The following is a 24,120-nucleotide window of genomic DNA, read 5'->3' as shown; positions in this document are numbered from 1 at the left end:
CCCACCCCAGAGCCCCCTCCCCGAGCCTGCAACGCCTGACGTGCGCTCCGTGCCTGGTGAAGCTCTGAGCGCCCTGTCAGCCAGATCTCTTTTTCATCCGAAGGAGAGAGCCGGGTTTCCTCTGACTTTGATGTTTTGCATTTGGAGGAGATGCGTGGAGCGGATCTCCCCGGCTCTGCTTGCCTGCCAGAATTCTGAGCAGGAGGAGCGAAGCCCCTGCATCAGCTATAAGGCACGGAGGCTCTCTGTCAGGCGGGGCCAAATGGACAGAGGAGGCAGAGGCCACTCACCCCAAACACCCCCAATACCATCATGCTCCTCCCTCCTTCCCGGGAGCTCCCAGCAGCATCTCTGGCGTGCCCCTCCTCCGTTTTCTTCTCACAATAACCCTGCGTGGTAGGCTAGGCCAAGCCAGGAGGACTGGGCCGTAGAGAGCAGGGGCAGACGCTGAGCAGGACCCCGGGCGGGCTGGCCAGGAGGCCACTCTGGGGCTGTGGGGGAGGGCTAGACCCCAGGGGGGCACTGCCCATTGGCGAGGAAGCCTCGTTTTCAACTATACCGGCAAAAGCCCCTCTCTCCCCCATGGATGTGCTGGGCAGTTGCCCAGGGGCCCCACAAGCATAGGGGCCCCATGCTAATCTATCTGTGTTGTGACTTGTATATTTAGCATGTGTTTTACTAAAGAAAGTGAACACTATTAATGTTAATTTGGGTTTGGACTAAGAATAAATACTGAAGTATAATGTAAAAAGGACTTGTTCATTACAGAAGCACCAATAAATATATCTTTAATTTTATCGACTGTTGACATTTTTGTTCCTGTGAGCGGTTGTGTAAGCAGGGGCCCCAGCGAACTGCTTTGCCCAGGGGACCTATAAAGCTGTTAAGATGGCCCTCCTCTCCCTTTGCCCTTCCCCCTGGCCAGCCCCTTCCCTCCCCTGCCCTCCAGCCTGACCCACAGGACCTGGGCAGGTGCCTCCAGCTGCCTCAGGTGCCCACCGGGTGGCACCAGGACTCCTTTCAGCACTACCCTGGGCGGACAGCTCCTCTCTCCCCCAAAGGGGCCAGCCAGCTTCCCTCTTCCCTGGGGCACAGAGAGCCCACGCCCAGGGGTACGGGTCTTGGGGGGGGGCAAGCAAAGGAGAGCCCCCGCTGCGACTGGCTGTCTCTCCCCCCCCCCGCCTCCAGGGGCCGAAGGCAGCCAGGGGCCTTGAGGCTGAAGGACCCGGGACTGGAGGGCGCCTGTCCTTTGCCACTCTATAAGGACAAAGACTCCGAAGGGCTGCCAGATACTTTGCAGATACTCTGGGAGCTTGTTAAAGTAATACCTGGCGTTTGGGCTACCCAAGGCAGGGCCTATCAATTTTTATTTTGACATTCAAGTTGTTTTTTCCATCTGTCTCCCGGAGATTTCATAGGACATTACCCTTTATGTGTCTCATTTGCAGTACCCGGAGGGGTTGCGCCGACCTCCGTTAAGAGGAATCCGGGGAGGCCAGCGAAGCCTCAGAATATATGGGGGCTCCAACGTCAGGTGGTGGGTGGGTGTTGTTATCAGGTGCGTGTTGAGAAAGAGGGGTTTTCCCAGCCTGCAGAGGCAGCCTAGGTGGAGAAGAGGGTGAGAGGCCTGGGGCTGCTTCTCTCCATGTGTTTGAGCTTGTGTGGGCCACAACCAGCTCAGGGCAGCCAAGAAAATCCCGGGGTGCTCCAGCTTCTCTGTATCCCTCGCAAGCAAAACCTTCCAGTGTCCAAAGGGCAACTTAGCGAGGGGCCTTCCAAATTCCTCCTTGGCGGTAGCCCCAAACTTTGGAACTCCCCGCCCTGGGAGCTTTCTCCAGTTTCCCTCATTGCAGACCTTCCTGACAAGAAGAAGAACCGGTTGTTCCAGATTGCTTTTGTGCTAAGTGGAGGTTTTATCCGTGGGTTTCAGCTGTGTGAATTTTATGCTTTCATGGCTTTTAATGGTTATTGGATTTTGGGGGTGCTTCTAGGCTTTTATGGTGGCATTAGGATCGTGTGATATTTTTCTGTGTTTTACTTTATTTACTTACTTTATACCCCACTTTTTTCTCATCAAGGCGTGACTGGCTCAAGGTCACCCAGTGAGTTTCCATGGCAGAGAGAGGATTAGAACCTGGGTCTCCCAGATCCTGGCCTGACACTGTAACCACTACACCACACCGTGCTGCTCAGTTGTAGCCTCCCTAAGGGTACCACATCCAGAAAAGCAGCATACAGATTAAATCAATGCATAGATTTGTGGTCGACTCAAATCTCTGCCAGTCAACGTGACCCCGCTTCTGTGGCATCTGGAGAAGCGGGTTTCCCACAAGTTCAGACTTGGGGAGAGGAGGGCACCAGACCCCAAAAGGAGAGTCACAGCTAAAATGTCATTGCTCCATCTGCACCCTCATGGGCCGTACTTGAAGAGCTGTCATATGGAGGAGGGTGCCGAGTTGTTTTCTGTTGCCCCAGAAGGTCGGACCAGAACCAGTGGGTTAAAATTAAATCCAAAGAGTTTCCATCTAGACATTAGGAAGAATTTTCTAACAGAGCGGTTCTGCAGTGGAACAGGCTTCCTCAGGAGGTGGTGAGCTCTCCTTCTTTGGAGGTTTTTAAGCAGAGGCTGAATGGCCATCTGTCAGCAGTGCTGATTCTATGGCCTTAGGCAGTTCATGAGAGGGAGGGCATCTTGGCCATCTTCTGGGCATGTAGGGGTCACTGGGGGTGTGGGGGGAAGGTAGTTTAGAATTTCCTGCATTGTGCAGGGGGTTGGACTAGATGACCCTGGTGGTCCCTTCCAACTCTATGATTCTATGATTCTGCATCAGACAGGTGAATCTGCACGTCCAACAGTGAGAGGCGGCTACGATCAGCCTGACGAGGGAGCTGCCGGTTTCAAGTTGTGTGCAGCGCCAGGTTCTTTGAAGACGGGAAGCCCCAGCTGACGTCTTTGACAAGTTTGCCCACAGTTGTCAGCAGGCCGTGCTTCGCGGGTGAGAACAAAGCACATGACCTGTCAAAGGGTTCTCTGCTCTCCAGTTGAGCTCATTGTGCTGGGAAGAAATACAGAGATGATCTGGCCAAGATAAGAGTGATAAGAGAGCACCTCTTGACAGATTCGGTGGGGTGGTCATTTGTATACACGTCCACTGCAGACGGTGCCAAGAGTCAGCCTGGAGGGAGGGAGGCAGGGAGGAGGAGAAGAAGAAGAGTTGGTTTTTATATGCTGGCTTTCTCTTCCACTTAAGGAAGAGTCAAACCGGCTTACAATCACCTTCCCCTCCCCACAACAGACACCCTGTGAGGTAGGTGGGGCTGAGAGAGCTCTAAGAGAGCTGTGAGTTGCCCAAGGTCACCCAGCTGGCTTCGTGTGTAGGAGCGGGGAAACAAATCCAGTTCACCAGATTAGCCTCCGCTGCTCACGTGGAGGAGGGGGGAATCAAACCTGGTTCTCCAGATCAGAGTCCACCGTTCCAAACGACCGCTCTTAACCACTACACCATGCTGGAGGGGATTCTGGGCCACCAGCCTTGTCTGCCACAAGCCCCTTCTGCTCTCCGGAAGGGCTTGAGGCTTCTTCCACATTGGCAAGGACTTGGTCATCCATACTGTCCCTACAAGGTCAGCGGCAGCCCTTCACTGTCTCCTGTCTCATCAGCTCAGGACCCAAGGGCCCGGGGTCAAGCAAGAGTGGACTGAGGTGTGGGTGTCCCCCCCCCCCAGCGGCTTCTTCCTGTGCTACCTGCTGGGTGATCAATGCCTGGTGCTGTTTCGGGGGGGGGGTCTCTCCTCTCCTTCCAGGACAGGCCCTGGGGCACTTCATGACAGGCAATGGAAGACTGACCCACCGCCCCATTACCAGAGCAATTACGGACATCTCTCACAGGGATGCTTCAAGATGCTCCTTGCAAATTAAAATTCCATTTTCACAGTCAACAGCTGGTTCGCAGCTTGAAAGCAACAGTTAAGATGAATTAAATAAAGGGGGTAATAAAATCCCGGCCCTAACTTAATTTCTGTGCTGCAGGCAGACTCTGGTAACACATTTAAAACACAGCCAAAGAGGCCTGAGCTAACTCCCCCCTCCCAATCACGGTCTGGCATTCATTAATACCGGGGCAGGGGGGAGAGAGCTGTTTGGTCACAAACCTGAAAACAAAGGGGTGCCCTGAAGGTGCCAGAGGAGAAGGAACCGAACGGGCCCTTCACCGGCACTCCCAAAGGTTAAGGTACTTAGCATAGGGCCATGGGGAAGCAGTAGGGTTGCCAGGTTCCTCTTTGCCACCGGCAGGAGGTTTGGGGGGTTGGAGCCTGAGGAGGGCGGGGTTTGGGGAGGGGAGAGACTTCAATGCCATAGAGTCCAGTTGCCAAAGAGGCCATTTTTCTCCAGGGGAATTGATCTCTATCGGCTGGAGATCAGTTGTAATAGCAGGAGATCTCCTGCTAGTACCTGGAGGTTGGCAACCCTAGGTAGCGGTGAGCCCCACGGAAGACCTCAGCCTGTGTGTGTGTGAGGGGGAAAGAGATGTGTGGAAACAGACCACAGGAAGGAGCAGGTGTCTTGGGGAGGCCAGGTCGTTCCCAAAGACAGACCCTCCCTGGACCAGAAGGCAAACGCCCCTAGAATCCACTACAGCCAGCCAACCCTTGGCCCCTGAGGGTCACTTCTACTGCAGAAGAACACCAAGAGACTTCCAGCAGAGAAGGAATGGATCCTCCAGAGCCTGGCACTTTTAAGGGAGCTTTGGGGTTGTGTAAGCACTACTGCAGCCCAAGCTTTGCTCACAACCTGAGTTCAATCCCAATGGAAGTCGGTTTCAGGTAGCCGGCTCATAAGAGCATATAAGAACATAAGAAAGGCCCTGCTGGATCAGACCAAGGCCCATCAAGTCCAGCAGTCTGTTCACACAGTGGCCAACCAGGGGCCTCTAGGACGCCCACAAAACAAGATGACTGCAGCAGCACCATCCCGCCTGTGTTCCACCACACCCAAAATAATAGGCATGCTCCTCTGATAGAAAAGAGAGAATAGGTATGCAGCATGACTAGTATCCATTCTAACTAATAGCCATGAATACCCTTCTCCCCCATGAATATATCCACTCCCCTCTTAAAGCCCTCCAAGCTGGCAGCCATCACCACATCCTGGGGCAGGGAGTTCTACAATTTAACTATGCGTTGTGTGAAAAAATACTTCCTTTTATCTGTTTTGAATCTCTCGCCCTCCAGCTTTAGTAGATGACCCCGTTTTCTAGTATTATGGGAGAGGGAGAAAAACTTCTCCCTGTCCCCTCTCTCCAAACCATGCATAATTTTATAGACCTCTATTATGTCTCCCCTTAGCCGCCTTCTTTCCAAGCTAAACAGCCCTAAGAGTCCTAACTGCTCCCCATAGGACAGTTGCTCAAGGTGGAATCAGCCTTCCATCCTTCCGAGGTCGGTAAAACGAGTACCCAGCTTGCTGGGGGTAAAAGAAAGATTGGCTGGGGAAGGCACTGGCAAACCACCCCGTAAACACAGTCTGCCTAGTAAATGTCGGGATGTGAAGTCACCCCATGGGTCAGGAATGACCCGGTTCTTGCACAGGGAACCTTTACCTTTAAGCCACTTGGAGTCCTGTTTTGCAAGAGAAAAAGCAAGATACAAATATTTAAATAATTAAAAAAAACAAGTGCGAGCTTGTCAGGGGTGAACTGAGCAGGCACCATTTCACTTTTCTTGGCTGGAGACGAGGGGTGAACGACGGGAGAAGATGCCTAGAGGTTCTGCCCAGCTTCTGATCACGGCGGGCTGACCAAGGTTCTCTTTGAAGTAGAAACCCACCCGACAGAAGACCCCTGGCCCTGAAACGCCACCAGGAACGTGACCCCCAAAGAGAGGGCGAGCGCACCTGAGTCTCTGTCCTGGCTACGCCGCTATATACAGCAGCCGCGTCATCGAAACAAAACCGCCAGGGAAGCCTGGAGTAGATCTATCTGCAAGCAGAGATAAATACCTGGTGTTGGAAGTCACAGTTTCAAGAACAGGTGAGTATTTTTACAGGGATATTAAAAACCCAGGGCACTTTAGGGCTATTAGCTAAGAGCCTAAATTCCAGCTTGGATAATTACATTCTGCTTTATCAAAAACTCCCCTGCAGGGTGTGTCTTGCAATTAATTCCTCACTTCCTGTGACAAATTGTTCTGGAGTATCGCTGGCCTTCCCCCACCCCAGCGATGGTGGGAGAAACAGGGAGCAGTTAAATAAAGATCATGCTCCACTGGTTATGCTGCAGGGCTGTGTGTGTGTGTGTGTGTGTGTGTGTGTGTGTGTATATAGCCAAAAGTCACCTCTGTTTTGCTGCATGGATGTTACAGGCATACAACCCCCCGCCAACAACCCACACACACACACACACACACACCTCCTTCCACCTCCCCTGCCATCATCCACAACTTTCTCCATGTGCAGATCAAAAGAATAAGCTTCCTGCCTACATGTTAAATTAAATCCATTTCAATTATTTCCTTTTTTTGTTTGTTCTATAAATCGACTGTATGATTTCTTGCTCCCTTTCAGGCTCACTTATCCTAATAGCATGGTTCGGGCTCCAGCCCTTGAATTTCACAAAAACACCTCAATTGTTTTTAAGCAGAAATGGCAAGACGCGAAGGAAGCAGCGCTCGACTGTTCAAATCGCTGCCCGGCCATTTGGAAAAGCTCCGGCGTGTGCAGCCGCTCTGCTGTGTGACAAACAATTACACTGCCTTGGAGAGCAATCGGGGCAGGCCAGGGTGTTGCTCTCAAACGCTATTTGCTCGGGAAAAGAAAAGGTGAAAAGCTGCCCTGGACATCAAACATGGCACAGAGCGCAGTAATTGATCCCCTTTCTTGCTTCTTCCGGGGCTGCTCCGAGGAAAGTATCTAAAGTGCAGCAGGCGCTGTGGCTAAAACCTGAGCTCAGAACAAACTCTTTCTTTTGAAATTTACTTTTTTTTGTAACTTGGGTGGCTATAACCCCTGGGAACACTGAGTCCCGTGTCTGTCCAGGGACTGGTCCCATCGGGTGGAAGAAGAGCCAATCTTCTTCCACCAGCGTGGTGTAGTGGTTAAGAGCGGCGGTTTGGAGCGATGGACTCTGATCTGGAGAACAGGGTTTGATTCCCCACTCCACGTGAGCAGCGGAGGCTAATCTGGTGAACTGGATTTGTTTTCCCACTCCTCCACACAAAGCCAGCTGGGTGATCTTGGGCTAGTCACAGCTCTCTCAGCCCCACCTACCTCCCAGGGTGTCTGTTGTGGGAGGGGAAGGGAAGGTGACTGTAAGCCGGTTTGAGTCTCCCTCAAGTGGTAGAGAAAGTCGGCATATAAAAACCAACTCTTCTTCTTCTTCTTCTTCTTCTTCAATCTTGTGGCCAAAGGAGGCTCAGCACAGTTGACGGGCTGGCTTGGATGGACAGCCAAAGACCGGCTGGAAGCTCTGGACTGAAGGGACCCAGCGGAGCGAGAAGTTCTGGGAGACATTGAGCAACTGGCGGAGGCTGAACCTCAAGGGAGAGGGCCAAGATTCAGCTGGGCAAGCGTGCCTCGCCAAAAGCAGCCGTTGCTCGAGCACGCCAAATCAGCCTCATTGCTTCGTTGCCTGAACGCAAAGGCCCGTTGGGCTTCCTGTGACTTTCAGGGTACGGCAGAAGCCCTCCTTGCCAATGCAAGCACAGCAACAACGTCCCCTTCCTTATCTCAGTTAACGTTATTTCATCTCGTAATACCAGGGAAATTATGACAATATGTTGTTCTACACGCGAGTACGCAGCCGAGGGCTTTGCGGGGCCTGGCAGCTGCCACTCTCCACAGAGCAGATGGCCCTGATAAAAACACAATGCCGAGAACAGGTTGATAAAGACATTGCGGTCATTACTCGCGCCGCGCTCCATCACGACACCCTTGGAATGCCTGGCGCCGGCATCTGGAGTGGGAGCAGCCCACCGACCCAGGGAGAACCCCTCGAGTGGAACAGTGGATTTGACGCCGCCGGCTAATCCGTACCCTTCCCCTTTCTCCTGGGCTGCACCACCTCCACTTGGGGAAGGGGAGAGGCCTGTACCGTTTGCCCTCTGGGTGGGCAACTAATATCAGGCCAGGAGACAAACATCTCCCAAGAGGAGAAGACTGAGAGGGGATATGATAACCATTTTCAAGTACTTGAAGGGCTGTCGTATAGAGGAGGGTGCCGAGTTGTTTTCTGTTGGCCCAGAAGGTCGGACCAGAACCAATGGGTTGAAATTAAATCAAAAGAGTTTCCATCTAGATATCAGGAAGAATTTCCTAACAGAGCGATTCCTCGGGAGGGGGTGAGCTCTCCTCCCCTGGAGGTTTTTAAGAAGAGGTTAGATGGCCATCTCTCAGCAACGCTGCTTCTATGACCTTAAGCAGATGATGAGAGGAAGGGAACCCTTGGCTATCTTCTGCGCATGGAGTAGGGGGTCACTGGAGGTGTGTGTGGGGGAGGTAGTTGTGAATTTCCTGCATTGGGCAGGGGGTTGGACTAGATGACCCTGGTGGTCCCTTCCAGCTCTATGAGTCTATGATTCTTGTGGCGGGGCGGACTCCCGCCAATGCCCACGTCCCTCCCCGGGACTCTGTATTCAGAGGGGCATCTGCAGAGCGCTGATTGCCTCCGGCCTCGCATGCCATCTTCCTTCACAGATCAGATCACAGCTTCCTCTCCTTGCTAATTCACACAGCTGGTTATTACTCACCGAGCTCCCATGATAATCGCCAGGGGAAGAATTATAAATAAATGTGTACAAGCAAACAGATGCTGTCATTTTAAAAATCGATCCGCAGGGTGAAAACGCTCCACTGAGGGCTCCGGCGCGGAACGACTGAGGGGGTGTCTGTTCACCGAGTCCAAAGACACCGGTGGAGTCATGGACACTCGCTCAGATTAGTCAGTGAGGAGAAGGAAAGTCTGCCAGGGATGAGCCGGGCACCTGCTGCTCCCAGAGAAGAGCCTGCTCAGGAAGGAGAGGGTCCTGCCCGGGGCAAGGCCAGGCTCCAGCTGCAGGGGCCGGGGGGGGGGCTTCCTCGCCCCAGGGCCCACTGGAGGCCTCCCTCTGCAAATATGCTTTTCTCCTCGGGCGGTGGAGGTCGGCTGCCTGGAAGCACGAGCAAAGCCCACCACCCTCTGCCCCAAACGGAGGGCCTTTTCAGCAGCTATAAAACGGACCGGACCGTAACAAACGAAGGCACAACATGGTTTTTCAGGGCTCCAGGAAGACTGTCCTCCCTCCCTCCCTGCATTTCTCACCTCCTCTTTAGTCACCCAGAGCAGAAAGTGCTGTGAAATTGCATCCCTGCTGACCTCCTCGGGATTTGCCTCCCGGCTGTGTACTGCTGTGGAGGCCGGCCTTTGCCTGCAGCACGCAACTCTTTGCCCTGGCTCTTTGCCCTTTGGCGTTTGAATCTGCGTGACCGGGGTGGGACTGGGCTAGGTGGCCACCGGGCACTCATGGGCCAAGCACAATGATGCAGGGCCAGAAAGAGGCACCACGGCAGGGTGCAAACGGTGGTGCCAAAGCACAGGCAGTAGGGTAGCACTATGAAAAAGGTGGCACAAAGTTACCAGTGTGGTGTAGTGGTCAAGAGCAGTGGTTTGGAGTGGTGGACTCTGATCTGGAGAACCGGGTTTGATTCCCCTCTCCTCCACATGAGCGGCGGAGGCTAATCTGGTGAACTGGATTTGTTTCCCCGCTCCTCCACCCGAAGCCAGCTGGGTGACCTTGGGCTAGTCACAGCACTCTCATCCCCACCTACCTCACAGGGTATCTGTTGTGGGGAAGGGAAGGGAAAGGTGATTGTAAACTGGTTTGATTCTTCCTTAAGTGGAAGAGAAAGTCAGCATATAAAAAACAACTCTTCTTCTTCTTCTACCTGAAGAAATGATGGGGGACTGTGGTCTGTTCTAGTATTGGGTTAAAATCACAGAATCATAGAGTTGTAAGGGACCACCAGAGTCATCTAGTCCAACCCCCTGCACAATGCAGGAATTCAGAACTACCTCCCTCCACACAAACCCCAGTGACCCCTACTCCATGCCCTGAAGAGGCCAAGATGCCTAGGGTTGCCAGGTCCCTCTTTGCCACCGGCGGGAGGTTTTGGGGGGGCGGAGCCTGAGGAGGGGAGGGACTTCAATGCCATAGAGTCCAATTGCCTAAGTGGCCATTTTCTCCAGGGGAACTGATCTCTATTGGCTGAAGATCAGTTGTAATAGCAGGAGATCTCCAGCTAGTACCTGGAGGTTACAACACAAAGTCGGCACCTCCGTGCCAATACCAAATGGTTAGCAAAAACCGCAACGGAGTCTCCAATACAAAAGTAGCAAAAAATATTATTGATGCTTACACATAAGTAACATGAACAAGACAAAGTGAAAAGTACATCTAGGAACAACCAAAGTTATATACAGTATCCACAATTCAAGTTGAGTGCAATCTCAGTGCACAAATTGCCACGTTCTTCCAATTATGTATAGACTTTTTCTTCAAAGAGTCCAAAGTAGGTACAGTCCCAAAAGATACACTTTTTGGGGAAAGATGCCCTCCCTCTCATGATCAAGGGGCTGGTTCCCCTTCTCTAACCCTGCATCATTTCACGTGCGGTTCTGCTAACACTTCTGCTTTGCTCCCCCCACCCCCGGAGCGGGGGGGGGAGGGGGTGTGCGCAAAGGACCCGCCTGTCCAACGCAGCTGCTGCAGCCGCTGGACCCTCCGAGCCCCGCCCCTTCGGCGCCCCAGTTGCAATCCCGCTCTCGGCCGCACGGAGGCGCGCGGGGCGCTGCTGCGCGGAAGCTGCCGGGCCGGTCCCAGCTGGGGAGACGCTCTAGGCATCGGCGGGAGGTCGGTCTCGGTGGCCGCCTCGCTGGCCCCGGCGTGCCCAGAGCGGCCGCCCGCCCGACTTCCGTCAGCCGCGCCTCCTGCCGTGCTGCGACCTGGGTCCTGCTCAGCTCTGCCCCACATTTCAGTGGCGAGGGGGCGGGGGGAGGTCGGTCCCGGCCCAGGGGGGGAGGCTTCCCTCCAGGGGGGATTTCGTGCTGGGGGGGGAGTGTGGGAGCCCCCCCCATCTTGCGCCTGTTGAGGGAGCCTCCATGCACAGGTGCAGTCTATCTCAGACGGGGAGGGGCCGTGGCTCAGTGGCAGAGCCTCTGCTTGGCATGCAGGTTCAATCCCCAGTGGCATCTCCTGTTAAAAGGGACCAGGCAGGTGGGTGATGTGACCCTTTTCTGCCTGAGACCCTGGAGAACAGCTGCCAGTCTGAGTAGACAATACCGACTTGGATAGACCCTCAAGGGTCTGGTTCAGTGTAAGGCAGCTGTGTGTGACATCAGCTGCTGCTGCTGCTGAGATCAGACAAAGATCCAGATTGGGGTTGGGGAAATCTTAGGCCTGATTTAATCGCTGATTTGGGGGGGGGGAATAGAGGCCCACGGTCCCACCCCTCCATCCTTTTGGACCTGGACCCCTGCCCCGGAGGACTCAGCTGGCACGGCTGCTGCGGAGCCCCCTGAGCTGCCTGCCTGTTGTTTTATGAGATTCAGGGGGTGAGTTTGGGGGTCCTGCTACTGTCCCTTCCTTACAGGGCGAGGATACCAGTCCAGGACGCCCCAGGAGCAATGCCAGGGGGCAAGGAGCTGAGCGGTCCCGCCCAGGGCAGTGGGGCCCAGTCACCCACCCCTCTGGTCCCAGCCCCATCTGCCAGCACCTTGTGGGCTGACCTCCAGGCGCTGCTGCCCCGCACCAGGGAGGGCTTGCAGCTGGACTTCGGCGAGGCCGTGGAGAGCAGCGTCGTCCTCTTGCTCCAGCAGACGGCGGATCTACTCTACGGGGAGGGTGGCAGCCTCAACTCCTGCCTGCGCCTGAGCGAGATCGTCCTGGACTACTCTTGGGAAAAGCTGAACATTGGGAAATGGAGGGACGTGGACAAGGAGTGGCGCCGGGTCTACGCTTACGGCTGCCTCTTCAAAGCCCTCTGCCTGTGCCATGACGGAGGGGCTGTGGCCGAGGCCGTGCGTACCTGCGACCTGGGGCTGCTGATGGGGGCCTCCATCTTGGACAACGTCTTGGCCAGGGTGATCGGCGTCCTTCAGCCACACCTGCCACGCCCCAAAAGACCCATGGCTGGAGATGTAAAGGAGCCCCTTCCAAAGGTATTGGGTACCCTTGAGTTGCATGGCCTGAAATGCCACCCTTCACCATCCCGCACAGATGGGGAGGGGGCCGTGGCTCAGTGGCAGAGCCTCTGCTTGGCATGCAGAAGGTCCCAAGTTCAATCTCCAGTGGCAAGTAGGTGATGTGAAAGACCTCTGCCTGAGACCCTGGAGAGCCACTGCCGGTCAGAGTAAATACTGACTTGGATGGACCAAGGGTCTGATTCAGCATAAGGCAGCTTCATGTGTTAGGGGAGGGGCCGTGGCTCAGTGTTAGAGCCTCTGCTTAGCATGCAGAAGGTCCCAGGGTCAATCCCCAGTGGCATCTCCAGTTGAAGGGACCAGGCAGGTAGGTGATGTGAAAGACCTCTGCCTGAGACCCTGGAGAGCCACTGCCATACTGACTTTGATGGACCAAGGGTCTGATTCAGTATCAGGCAGGTTCATGTGTTCTTGTATGTGTGCCAGAAGGTCCACGGGTACCCACTGCTCCACTGCCCGACATTTTGGTGGCATGCCCTGAGAATCTGTCTGCACGGAAAGGAACGTTTGCACTGGCGATGCTGAGAATGTCTTCCCATTGCAGAAAATCCGGCCAGGCTCAGAGGACGTCCCGGCTATAAAAGCGCCAGAGAGGATTGTGCGGCTTCGCTGCCCGTCGCTGGAATACTTCCGAGATAATTTCCTCCTCCCTCAAAAGCCTGTGATCTTGGAAGGGGTTGTCGACCACTGGCCTTGCATGAAGAAGTGGAGGTGAGGAAGGCTTCCGTGCCTAATAGCCATGAGTGGACCGGTCCTCTGTCCTGGCATTTCAGGGCTGCTGCATGATCAGAGGAGCATACCCATTATAATTGGTGCTGTGAAACACAGGCAGGACAATGCTGCTGCCGTCATCTTGTTTGTGGGCTTCCTAGAGGCACCTGGTTGGCCACTGTGTGAGCAGACTGCTGGACTTGATGGACCTTGGTCTGATCCAGCAGAGCTTTTCTTAGGTTCTTATAGCTTTCTCCATCAGGATCAGCCTCCCGCTGTCCAGGGGTAACATGTGACCACATTGCAGGGTTGCTGTAAAGCCATCAGCCCCCCCCCCCCTTCTGCAGGGTATTTGTCAGCTTACCAGAAAGACAGGTCAAGGATACGCGGGAGTCGGCTCTGATAGAGCCGTCTCTTCCTTTTGGAATGGGATCAGGCAGGGGGGAAACAGCCTCAGCGGATTGGGCCCTTCGGAACAGTTAGAGCGGTTCCTCAGTTGAACAGGCTTCTTTGGGAGGTGGTAGGGGCTCCTTCCCTGGATGTTTTTAAGCAGAGGCTAGATGGCCATCTGTCAGCAATGCCGATTCTATGACCTTAGGCAGATGATGAGAGGGAGGGCACCTTGGCCGTCTTCTGGGCATGGAATAGGGGTCACTGGGGGTGTGGGGGCGGAGGCAGTTGTGAATTTCCTACATTGTGCAGGGGGTTGGATTAGATGACCCTGGTGGTCCCTTCCAACTCTATGATTATAAGGCATGACAGCCACCCTGGTGCTGAGTCCAGCCTTTCCTTCTCGCTGCAGCGTGGAATACATCCGCCGAGTGGCCGGCAGCCGCACCGTCCCCGTGGAAGTCGGCTCCCGCTACACAGACGAGGAGTGGTCCCAGACCCTCATGTCTGTTGATGACTTCATCAGCCAATACATCGAGAATGAGGTCTGAGCCTTTGGTGGGGGGTCAGCCGAGAATTCAGGCTGGCCGGGGACAATCAGGAAACCCTTCTCAGTGGGCGGTGGCTGCCCCCCTGCCCAAACTTGCCAGCTCCACAGTATGGGAAGGCGGGTCCTGTGCACTTGGGCAGGGAGAGAAGCTGGAAGGAGGAGGCCTGGATTGGGGGGGTACTCAGGGCGAGTGACGGAGCCCCACCTGCCCTATTCTCTGTTGCTTTCTTAGATACGAAGACCCCACTGGTTTATTTTCTCTCTTCCTTCTCTCTGCCTTTTAGAATCACACTGGGTACCTGGCCCAGCACCAACTCTTTGACCAGGTAAAGGCCCACAGCGACTTTTTAGAGGAACGGCAGCGGGGAGGGACCAAAATGGGCATGAACTGCATCAGACACCCCCCCCCCCCAGTTCATGAAGAACTGGCGGCAGCTCTCCAGGGTCTCAGGTGGAGACCCTTCACATCACCAAGGGCCTGGTGCTGTCAGGAATCAAACCTGGGACCTTCTGCATGCCAAGCAGAGGCTCTGCCCATGAGCCGTGGTTCCTCTGTCTAGTCCAACTCTGTCCCACCCCCACCTCTGCAGTCCAGCTGGTGCAGCGCTCAGGAGTGCTGGGGGACGGTGCCAGGAGGAGCCAAGTGTCCAGAAGGGGCCTTTCTTCCCTCCCCCCTGCGCAGGTCATCGCTGAGCCGTCTAAGCAGAGGGGAAAGCCCTTCTTGACCACAAATTGTGGGGTCCGCCCAAAGCCTTCCTCTGACTGATTTCCAGTGAAGCTGCCTGACGCACGGCTTCCTGCCACCTGACATTGTGTGGCTGCTCAGAGGGTGATGGAGGAAGAACTCCAGGGGGCTCCCAGACACACAGCCAGGGGGGGCAACAAAGGAGAAAGCCCCCTTGCCAGGAATTCCTGAGGTTGGAGGAATGGCCTCCACTAGTGTGTGTGTGTGTGGGGGGGGGGGAACGGGACCTGTCAAAGGGCTCTCTCTCACATGCACGCCTAGAAATAGTGACACCTGGTGCAATATCCAACTGGTGCAGGCTAGTTTCCCCTGGTTAAGGAGTAATCCACAGCGGGTGGGGCTGCCCTTCTCTGTCCGTGGGAACACATGGAGCCTGCCTCTGCTCCAGGGGGCCCACGGAGCCAAAGGCAGGCTCGTCCACCAGGTCAGAAGCTCAGTTTCTCCGCTCACACATGTTCTGCATCCAGGATAAAAAGGTCAGCCTTTGAGCGACTCTCTCTCTGTCTCTCTCCTACTTCCTGGCAGATCCCAGAGCTGAAGCAGGATATCGGCATCCCTGACTACTGCTGCCTGGGCAAAGGCGAGGAAGACGACATTACCGTCAACGCCTGGTTTGGGCCAGCAGGGACCATTTCGCCCCTCCACCAGGACCCGCAGCAGAATTTCTTGGTCCAGGTCTGGCCCTCCTCACTGTACCTTTTCGCAAGGGGGACGCAAAGGCTGTGAGCGCCTGGAAGGGCAGAAGGTGCAGCCTCCACAGAAGGGCGGTGTCTCCGGCCCTCCTGGCAGCCTCATCCCCAAACGGGGTCCAAAACGAGGGCCAAGCGCCAGCCCACAGGACTCCTCCCCACCTTGGTGTGCTGGTCATAAGAGCATATTCCCTCCCTCCGTCCCCTGGAGTCGGGTGGCAATGAGGGCTCGGAGGAAAGAGCCCAGAGCAGCACCGTTGCCTTTCCCTCTGCAAAGCAGCAGGAAGCTCGGTGGCCCAGATCCCTTTCTGCTCTGGAGCAACCATGTGCAGAGTGCACCTCCCAGAAGGGCAGGCGGCCCATGTGCCAGAGTCCGGCGGCCCTCAGTCGAACTGTCCATCTTTCCAAACTGACAAGTTCTGCATTGTTGCTGTTAAAATACGCAGAACTTTATTAGAGAATGATTGTTAAAATATTTTATCAATTTTAAGGTGGTAATTTTAATCGGGTTATTTTTATTGATCTTACACCTTTATTTGTACGGGCAGTCTGTGATTCTGCGGTGCAAAACTATTGAGTCTGGAAATTTTGGTGTGTTGCCATGCGATTGGTCAGTGGACTGTATTATAATAAATTTGATTTTGTGATGTCTATTTTTCCCACCGGCAGGTCCTGGGCCGGAAATACTTGCACCTCTATTCTCCCGCCCAGTCAGAAAAGCTGTACCCCCACGAGGGCCACCTTCTCCACAACACTAGCCAGGTGTGTGTCGTCGTCGTCCCCTGCCCCCCGCCCCCAGTTCCCTCATGAGGGCTGTGTGATTCTCCCGGTTGTGGTTGTGGGAGCGAAACAGACTCCTCTGTCCTGCTGTGCCCAGGTGGACGTGGAAGAACCCGACTTGGCGAGCTTCCCCCAGTTTGAGACGGCTGAGGCTCAGACCTGCATCCTGAGCCCTGGCCAGGTCCTGTTTATCCCGGTTCAGTACTGGCACTACGTGAGGGCCCTCGACACTAGCTTCTCTGTCAGCTTCTGGTGGTCGTAGCCCCAGCCTGGAGAGCAGACACCTTCAGCGGAGAGAAAGAGAGGAATGATAGCAGCGACTCCCTACCCTGTGGGGACTGGCGCCAGGCGGGGCTCGATCCTCCCAAAACGGTGAGTCCAAGCCAGAAACACTGCTAGGCTCCGGCTGCCATCGACAGGCTTTTCCAGGCCCTGTCCTTTCATGAAGGGGCGCTCCGTGAACTGGGGTGTGGGGATGCTTCGGCCTGTAGGAGTGAGACACAGCCGCTTGGTCTACCCAGGAGGGCCTCTTCCTTCCCAGCAACACCCCCTCCCGAGGGCCATTCGCATGGCCTGTGCGGGGTGGGGATGGGGACCGAGAGTGTGGCCCTTCTTCCGCTAGCCTGATCTCTGACTATGCTGACACCGAGTGTCTGCAGAGGCTTCTTGAGGAAGGGAGGGAGCCAGCAAGCGAGGGGTTGGCTTCCGCTTCCCAAACCCAGCTGCAGAGGCACAATAAGGCCAACAAGAAATGGAGCAGGAGAACACCCCCAAGCTGCTGGAAAGGCCCGCTCCAGGGACCCTGCAATCATGATTCTCGGATGCAAGTTTTTTTTTCCAGGGATGCTTAGGAGTTCCTCTTGGCTGAGCGGGAGATGGGGCCCTGGCTGGTGGTCCAGAGCCCCTCAGACAGCTCCCCTAACCCAGTGAAGGGACAAAATGAGCCTTGACGAAAATACCACAATACTTTAATTTCAGAAACGACACCAAAACCAGAAGCCCAAGGGGGACCGTGGCTCTGTCGGCCCAGCTTGAAGCGGCTCCGTCCTTCTGTGCAAAAGCCAGGATGGCCCATTCCTTGCCCTGCATCCCTGCTGCCACCTGAGTCATGCAGAAGAGGTTCTTCTGCTTTCCTTCGAGGTGCTGCAGGACGGCACAGCAGCCGGTCGGCTTATTGCTGAGAAAGAGAGAACAAAGGCAAGACTGGTGACTGAAGAGGGGGAAACGGCCCTTCCCTCTCTCCACCCCACAGCCGCCCGAAGCAGCACTGAGGCGAGAACTGCATAGAAGCACTGCCAGGGTGCCGGCGGAGTTGGCATCTTGTGAGCACAGGCCTCTCGCTGAGCTATCATGTGTGTGCAAGGCTATAGATTTCTTCCAGATAATGCGTTGTGCTTGGCGCAAGGCACCTTGCTTGCTTTCTCTCTCAGGAGACTGCCCTAATAAAAACCGTTTTGTGTTTGGTCTTCCAGGCCTGGTTCAATTGCAGACCGTGCCCACCGTGCTGCCCACAGGGGTCTTGGTAGTGCCCGTACCTGGAAGCTTGTGAGGCCAAAACTGTTTGCATTGAGGGCAACGGGGCTCTGTTTGAGCTTGGAAATATCTGGCCAGGCAAGGCGAGTGCATGGCGACCCCACAGTCCGCACATACTTGACTCTGAAAGAGAAAGGCATGAAAAGAACAGCGGGCAAGACACTGCGGCCGGGGAAGGCCGAGAGGCAAGCAGGTTCTTCTGGACTTCTGGTTTCCCTCCCAGCCCAGAGAAGAGCTAGCTTATCCTCTGGGCAGTCATGAACACATGAAGCTGCCTCATACTGAACCAGACCCCGGGTCCATCAAAGTCAGTCTTGTGTACTCAGACCGGCAGCGGCTCTCCAGGGTCTCAGGCAGAGGTCTTTCACATCACCTCCTTGCCTGGTCCCTTTAACTGGAGATGCCGGGGATTGAACCTGGGACCCTTCTGCATGTCAAGCAGATGCTCTACCACTGAGCTACGGCCCTTCCCATGGCCCACAAGCAGCTGAGTCCATTACCGCTAAGAAATCGCTGCCCGCAGCCCCAACAAGAAAAGTGGGAGGCCCCAAAGGGCCATGGAGTGGCCCCCAGCTGCCCCTCTTACCTGGATGACGAGGGTGTGGCAGATGTGGCACTTGCGGGCCGTGTCCGGGTAGTGGCTGAGGATGTACTGCTCCAGCTCTAGGATGCAGCGGGTGTGCAGTGTGACCTCGCCCTCTTTCTGGGGGGGGGAGCAGGTGCTGTTATGCCGGGCCTCCCTCTTCCCCGCTTGCCAGGGGGAAGCAGCCCGCCCTCCTTGCCAGACAAATGGCATTGTCTTAGAGATTGCCGAGGTGCTACTGGAGAACGTGACCATGTCCCCCAACCCCGTGGCTGGAAATGGCAGGGCCCGCTTCTCTGGTAGACGGCCAAATCTCTGGCGGATCCCGCCAAAGGTGAGCATTCACCCAGAAGGAAGGGTGGGTCGGGCCCGTTCTGATCCATGGAAAGATGGCAGCGGGCAGGGAAGGGCTGATCCCTCCCCCACGGAAGAACGGGCCAAATAAACTCGAATCTCTGCTGAGGCTGAGCCCTCCCACCTCTTGGGGGTAGGCAAAGTGTAGTAAAACACTGCAGTCCCAAACGACCGGCAAACTTGCGACAAGGAGTGGGCAATGAAGAAGAAGAGTTGGTTTTTATATGCTGACTTTCTCCACCACTTAAGGCAGAATCAAACTGGCTTACAATCACCTTCCCTTCCCCACAACAGACACCCTGTGAGGTAGGTGGGGCTGAGAGAGCTCTAAGAGAGCTGTGACTAGCCCAAGGTCACCCAGCTGGCTTCATGTATAGGAGGGGGGGAAACAAACCCGGTTCAGCAGATTAGCCTCCGCCACTTGTGGAGGAGTGGGGACTCAACCCCGGTTCTCCAGATCAGAGTCCACCGCTCCAAACCACCACTCTTAACCACTGCACCATGCTGGTTCTAATTGTCCAAAGGAGTTCCTGCGTTACCTTGTCAGACCTTGTAAGCTACTTGTTACCTTGTAATAGGAGCTACTGCTCCTATTTTGCCGAAGGATGCTCAGTGAGGCGATATTTGAACTGGGCACTCTCTTTGCTGCTGTCCGGCATGGCTGCAGTTCAGATCAGCAAACGCCACAACACATCCAAGGCCGTGTCTGCCCTGCCGCTCCCAGGGGGAGGAGGAGCTCCTTCCGCCAAGGCCACCCACCCCGGGGGGCTGACCGGAGCCCTTACCTCGGACAGCCACTTGTCCTGGACGAAACGCCGCAGCACCTGCTCTGCCTCCTTCTTCTTCATCTTCTTGGGTTTCAGCTGGTCGGCCAAGTTCAAAACCGCCGTGGAAGACACGAAGCCGTTCTCGGACAAGACGATCAGATCCATCTGCAGCAAGAGGCAAACGGGGGCCCTGAGGAAGCCTCTGCTGGCTCTTCAAGGGGGGCACACCCCCCCACACACACACTGCCTCTCTGCAGCCTGCACTGCTTCCTCCACACCCCTCATCTCACCCCTTTTCCCAGAAGAGAGAAATGGAGACCAAGTCCAAAGAGGGGCTTCCTCCTGGCCACAAGCTGAGCAGCAGCAAAGATGGGGCAGGTCGGGGGGGGGGGGAGAGACTGCCTGTCCACAATTCCTGCATTGTGCTGGGGGTTGGACTAGATGACCGTGGTGGTCCCTTCCATGATTCTATGAATCACTTCAGCTGTGTTTTCCACACACAACTGTACACCAGAACACATTCTCCGCCCCGCCCCCCCCCCCCACACACAGGGTGTGTGTACTGGCCTTAAAACACACACTTAACTGTTTTCTTGAACAGCTCCAGCTCCGTCTCGGAGTAGTCGCTTGCCATCCGTGTGACCTCCGATTCCGCCAGATTCACCTGCGCAGAAACAAGTGTGGTTACGGCGATGCCGCAGGTGTTCCGTCTCAGCCCAGAACTGCCCACCCTTCCCGAGCGGGAAGCCTTCCGTGTTTGCATCCGGCTTTCTCCTGCTGTTCATGCCTCTGGCATGGCTCCCTCCAGCACCTCCGGGTATCTTGGGGGGGGGGGGCTTGGACCCTGGCTTGAAATGAGGTGCATTTTGTAAAGCGTTCTGATAAATCTGCAGGCTGTGAAGAGAGAGAGGGGCTCTATTCCACTATTTTTGGCGTCCAAGGCCACCGTACAGGAGGCCTCAGTAGGGCAGAGCTGTGGCTCAGTGGTAGAGCATTTGCTTGACAGGCAGAAGGTCCCAGGCTCAATCCCCAGTGGCATCTCCAATTAAAGGGACTAGGCGGGTAGATGATGTGAAAGACCCTTTTCTGCCTGAGACCCTGGAGAGCCGCTGCCAGTCTGAGTAGATAGTACTGACTTTGACGGACCAAGGGTCTGATTCAGTATCAGGCAAGCTTCATGTGTTCGCGTGTCTGTCTTACCAGAGCATAACATGTCTGGCCAGTGTCTTCCGACATGCCTTTCCTGATCTCCATAAACAGAGGTTGCAGTTGAAGGTTAGCCACGTGGATGAAGTCGTCCAGTTTATCAGCAGCGTAATGGACTGGGGGTGGAGGGGTGGGGGAGAGAAGACACATGAGTCAGTCACGCCCTGCGTGAGACGGCCTGCACTGGGGCTCACTTTGTAGAGCATCTGCTTGGCATGCAGAAGGGTCCCAGGTTCAATCCCCAGCATCTCCAGTTAAAGGGACCAGGCAAGTAGGTGATGTGAAGGACCCCTGCCTGAGACCCTGCAGGAGCCATAGAGAGGGGCTGTGGCTCAGTGGTAGAGTATCGGTTTGGCATGCAGAAGACCCCAGGTTCAATCCCCGGCATCTCCAGTTAAAGGGACTAGGCAAGCAGGTTATGTGAAAGGCCTCTGCCTGAGACCCTGGAGAGCCGCTGCCGGTCAGAGTAGACAATGCTGATGGACCGAGGGTCTGATTCAGTAGAAGGCAGCTTCACGTGTTCATGCGTTCATGTGGGGCTGGCTTACAGCGCAGGGCCTGAGGCCTCCGAGAGGAGTGCATGTGGCACTGCCCGGCTGCCGGCTCCTTACCCGTCGGAATTGGGCCAAGTCGGCTCTCGGGGGGCAGGAAGGGCTGCTCGGTGGAAACGCTGCTTGTTTTCAAAGGGATGGATTTTTTTTTAAGTAAATCTGCTCTGACAGATCCCCACACTCATCTGTGATACATTTTTGTTGTGCCCTTCTGCCAGAGAACCTGGGGTGGCATACACAAGATGCTCGGCGCATCACTTAGGTCCCTGCTCGATTTCTTTTACGCCGCTTGTTTTCTGTTGGCGCAAAACTAACATTAAAAACTGTGTACTTCAGCAAAAAAAATTTAGGGGGAAAGAGAAGATGGCACGCGTAAAGACTCTTGGGGGCTCATCTCACAGACGCCAGATCAAATCAGGGTGTTTTTGAGTCCTGACTGCAGGGTTGTGAAATCCAGGCCAGCTCCGGATCTTGAGAAACGGGAAGCACCTGCAAAGGCCTGTGCGGGGCGGGGGGGGGGGCTCGAACCACGGACCCCCATCTGGGTCCTCACCCTCCAAAGCTGCCCTCCAAATCAAGCAAACAAGTGCTGCTGCCCCACCCAGCCAATCCCGCTGCTCCCCGCCCCCACAAGATACCACATCTGTGCCTTGTGCAAGCACTGGCTGGTGATGCATGCATGGCGCCAAGAGCCTCCTCCAGCCTATTGGTGCTTGCCTGGGTCCCCACCTGTACAGCCTGGGAACAGACACCTGGCAGAGGGTTCGCTGTCTCAGGGGCATGGTGGGCATGTCTCCCTGTCTGCATTCAGTTGCCTTGATCAGCCGTGGGACTTTGTGAGAGGGCACACACAAACACCCTCACCTCTTTGCAGCAGCTTCTGCAGAGCAGAGGCCGTGGGCCCTTTTGGGAGAGCCGGCTAGGGGGGCGAAGACAGGCCTGCTGTTCTCAAGTGAATGGGCTGTGGCTCAGTGGTAGAGCATCTGCTTGGCATGCAGAAGGTCCCAGGTTCAATCCCAGGCATCTCCAGTTAAAGAGACCAGGCAAGCAGGTGATGTGAAAGACCTCTGCCTAAGACCCTGGAGAGCCACTGACGATCTGAGTAGAGAGTACTGACTTTGATGGACCAGGGATCCGATTCAGTATAAGGCAGCTTCATGTGTTCATGTGAATCATGGTGTGGAATAAATGGTCCACAGCGCTGCTTTTTAAGCTCCTTGCTGCAATTGGGACAACTGCAGAGGTGCGGAGGGACCCACAGGCTCAGCCTTGCTGAACCCCTAGGAGGCATCCCCCCCCCATTTTCGCTGCCACTTGGGTGGCTTCTGGGCAGAGCCCCGTGGGCTAGTGTTCCCCCGTCCTCTACCCAGAGGAGGCATCGCCACCACTCACCCCGATGCAGTTCGCAGCACTGCCGGTGCAGCGAGGCAGCCCGTTCACTCTGCACGATGCCCTGAGACAGCAGGGCTTGCAGGAACTGGCGGTGGGCATCAGTCATGACAGCGGCCATCCTGGCTCTGGCCACGGGGCCTGCGGGAGGGGTCGGCAGCGGCAAGGAGCTAGAAAGGAGAGGGAGAGCTGTGAGAAAGAAGAGCGCCCAGCCAGAGAAAGGGGGAAGGGAGCCACAGGTGCGGGGATGTGTGTTTCTCTAGTGCAGCCAGGCGGGGCATCAGGTGGTCGGGTGCCTGGCCGAGGGTTGCCCCGTTGCACTTGCCCTCTCTTTTCTGGTGCTCTTCCTGACCAGTTGCTGCGACATCTGTCCAGGCCTAAAGGAAGCAGCGCATGCCTTTTCCATGCGCACGCGTGTGCTGCACTTCAGGGCTGGCGCTGCTGCCTCTGGCGAGGATGCCAAGAGGGCCAGGCCAGGCCTGGAGAGGGGGCGAAGGAGCCTGTGGCTGGGGAGGTGTCTGGCTGCCTGAGGGGGCCAGGCCTGGGCTGTCTGGGGTAGGGCTGGCAGGCAGCGCCCCGCCCCGCCTGAAGGGGTTCAGACCACCGCTGGCAGACAGACAGCCTGGCGTAGTGGTTAGACGGCTGGACTCGGACCGCATCCTCCTCTGGCCACGGGAACTGGCCTTCTGGGTTGGGCCAGGCTCAGGCTCTCATAGCATCACAGAGTAGGAAGGGTTCCCCCCAGGGTCATCTAGTCCAACACCCTGCACAATGCAGGAAATTCACAACTACCTCCCCACCAGTGGCCCCCTACTCCACGCCCAGAAGATGCCCTCTCCGCCTTGCCCCCCTCCCTCCCGGGGTGGTCGTGAGGCTCCCAAGGAGGGAGGCGGGGGGGGGGGAGGAGGAGGAAGGTCGTGAGCCGCTTAGGGTTGCCAACCTCCAGGTGGTAAGTTAGCAAATACAAAATAGCAGGAAAACTCGTTCTTCTTAGGAGTCAATATACTCCGAACAGCAGCCACAGAAGAGACCTGCTATTTCCACTACCAAGTCTGGACGTTATTGAGAATATATCCACGTCTCCTTGGTGCAAGTTTGGCGAGATGTTCGCACAAAGGCTCTTTGAATGGGATTCCGACCTTTGTCATTACCAGTGGTTAACGATTTATCCTGCATACTATTGCACAGACGACGATTATATCCTCGTACGTTAACTACACGCCCAAATTGAACAAAGACATCCTGTGCATTTATCGCATGCTTGTTTGTCGGCTATGTCGCATTTGCTAACTAACTGCACAGCTGGCTAACCTTTATCGACCTAAATCTGCAGCCGGTAGAGACCAGTCCCCTCGGAGAAAGGGCCTCTGTGGCCATTGAAGCCCCTCCCCAAACCCTGCCCGCCGGGGGCAAAGAGGGGCCGGGCAGCCCTCCCTCCCTCCCTCCCTGCGCCGGGCCAGGGCGGGGGTCCTCCGGGCCTGCCCCTCCCCTCACCGCTGTCGGGTGGGTCGGTGGGTGGGCTTCTGGGGCGAGGGTCCCGGGCTTGGCGCGGAGGAGGAGGAGGAGGGGCGAGCGGGGCCTTCCGGGGGTGGCCCCTCTTGCCGCTCCTCCTCCTCCTCCTCCTCCTCCTCCTGCTGGCAGC

The 24,120-nt window shown here is 55.8% G+C and overlaps 2 protein-coding genes across 2 annotated transcripts; one reads left to right on the top strand and one right to left on the bottom strand.

The window, feature by feature from the left end:
* The first annotated feature begins 11,654 nt into the window (after positions 1 to 11,654).
* KDM8 (lysine demethylase 8) lies at positions 11,655 to 16,357 on the top strand. The gene is made up of 7 exons (XM_056866428.1): positions 11,655 to 12,188; positions 12,775 to 12,941; positions 13,744 to 13,876; positions 14,166 to 14,207; positions 15,152 to 15,301; positions 15,985 to 16,077; positions 16,193 to 16,357. The coding sequence occupies exons 1-7, from the start codon at positions 11,655 to 11,657 to the stop codon at positions 16,355 to 16,357; spliced, it is 1,284 nt and encodes a 427-aa protein (XP_056722406.1).
* An 844-nt stretch (positions 16,358 to 17,201) lies between these two features.
* NSMCE1 (NSE1 homolog, SMC5-SMC6 complex component) lies at positions 17,202 to 22,599 on the bottom strand. Its single transcript, XM_056866542.1, has 7 exons — positions 22,482 to 22,599; positions 20,533 to 20,654; positions 19,919 to 19,996; positions 19,351 to 19,497; positions 18,215 to 18,331; positions 17,631 to 17,751; positions 17,202 to 17,272 (listed from the first exon to the last, which is right to left on the bottom strand). Exons 1-7 carry the CDS (start codon positions 22,597 to 22,599, stop codon positions 17,202 to 17,204), a joined length of 774 nt encoding a protein of 257 aa, XP_056722520.1.
* Positions 22,600 to 24,120: the final 1,521 nt, after the last annotated feature.

Source organism: Euleptes europaea, chromosome 21 (assembly GCF_029931775.1).
Source record: "Euleptes europaea isolate rEulEur1 chromosome 21, rEulEur1.hap1, whole genome shotgun sequence".
NCBI lineage: Eukaryota > Metazoa > Chordata > Lepidosauria > Squamata > Sphaerodactylidae > Euleptes > Euleptes europaea.
Note: the sequence above shows the minus strand (reverse complement) of the source record. Positions and strands in the feature narration are given on the sequence as shown.

Coding starts and splice junctions, on each gene's coding strand:
- KDM8 (XM_056866428.1), top strand. CDS start 11,655: ATGCCAGGGGGCAAGGAGCTGAGCGGTCCCGCCCAGGGCAGTGGGGCC. Junction 12,189..12,774: donor TAAAGGAGCCCCTTCCAAAG/GTATTGGGTACC, acceptor TTCCCATTGCAG/AAAATCCGGCCAGGCTCAGA. Junction 16,078..16,192: donor TTCTCCACAACACTAGCCAG/GTGTGTGTCGTC, acceptor TGCTGTGCCCAG/GTGGACGTGGAAGAACCCGA.
- NSMCE1 (XM_056866542.1), bottom strand. CDS start 22,599: ATGGCCGCTGTCATGACTGATGCCCACCGCCAGTTCCTGCAAGCCCTG. Junction 20,655..22,481: donor GTGCTGCGAACTGCATCGGG/GTGAGTGGTGGC, acceptor CTCCACCCCCAG/TCCATTACGCTGCTGATAAA. Junction 18,332..19,350: donor AGGACAAGTGGCTGTCCGAG/GTAAGGGCTCCG, acceptor TCCCCCCCCCAG/AAAGAGGGCGAGGTCACACT.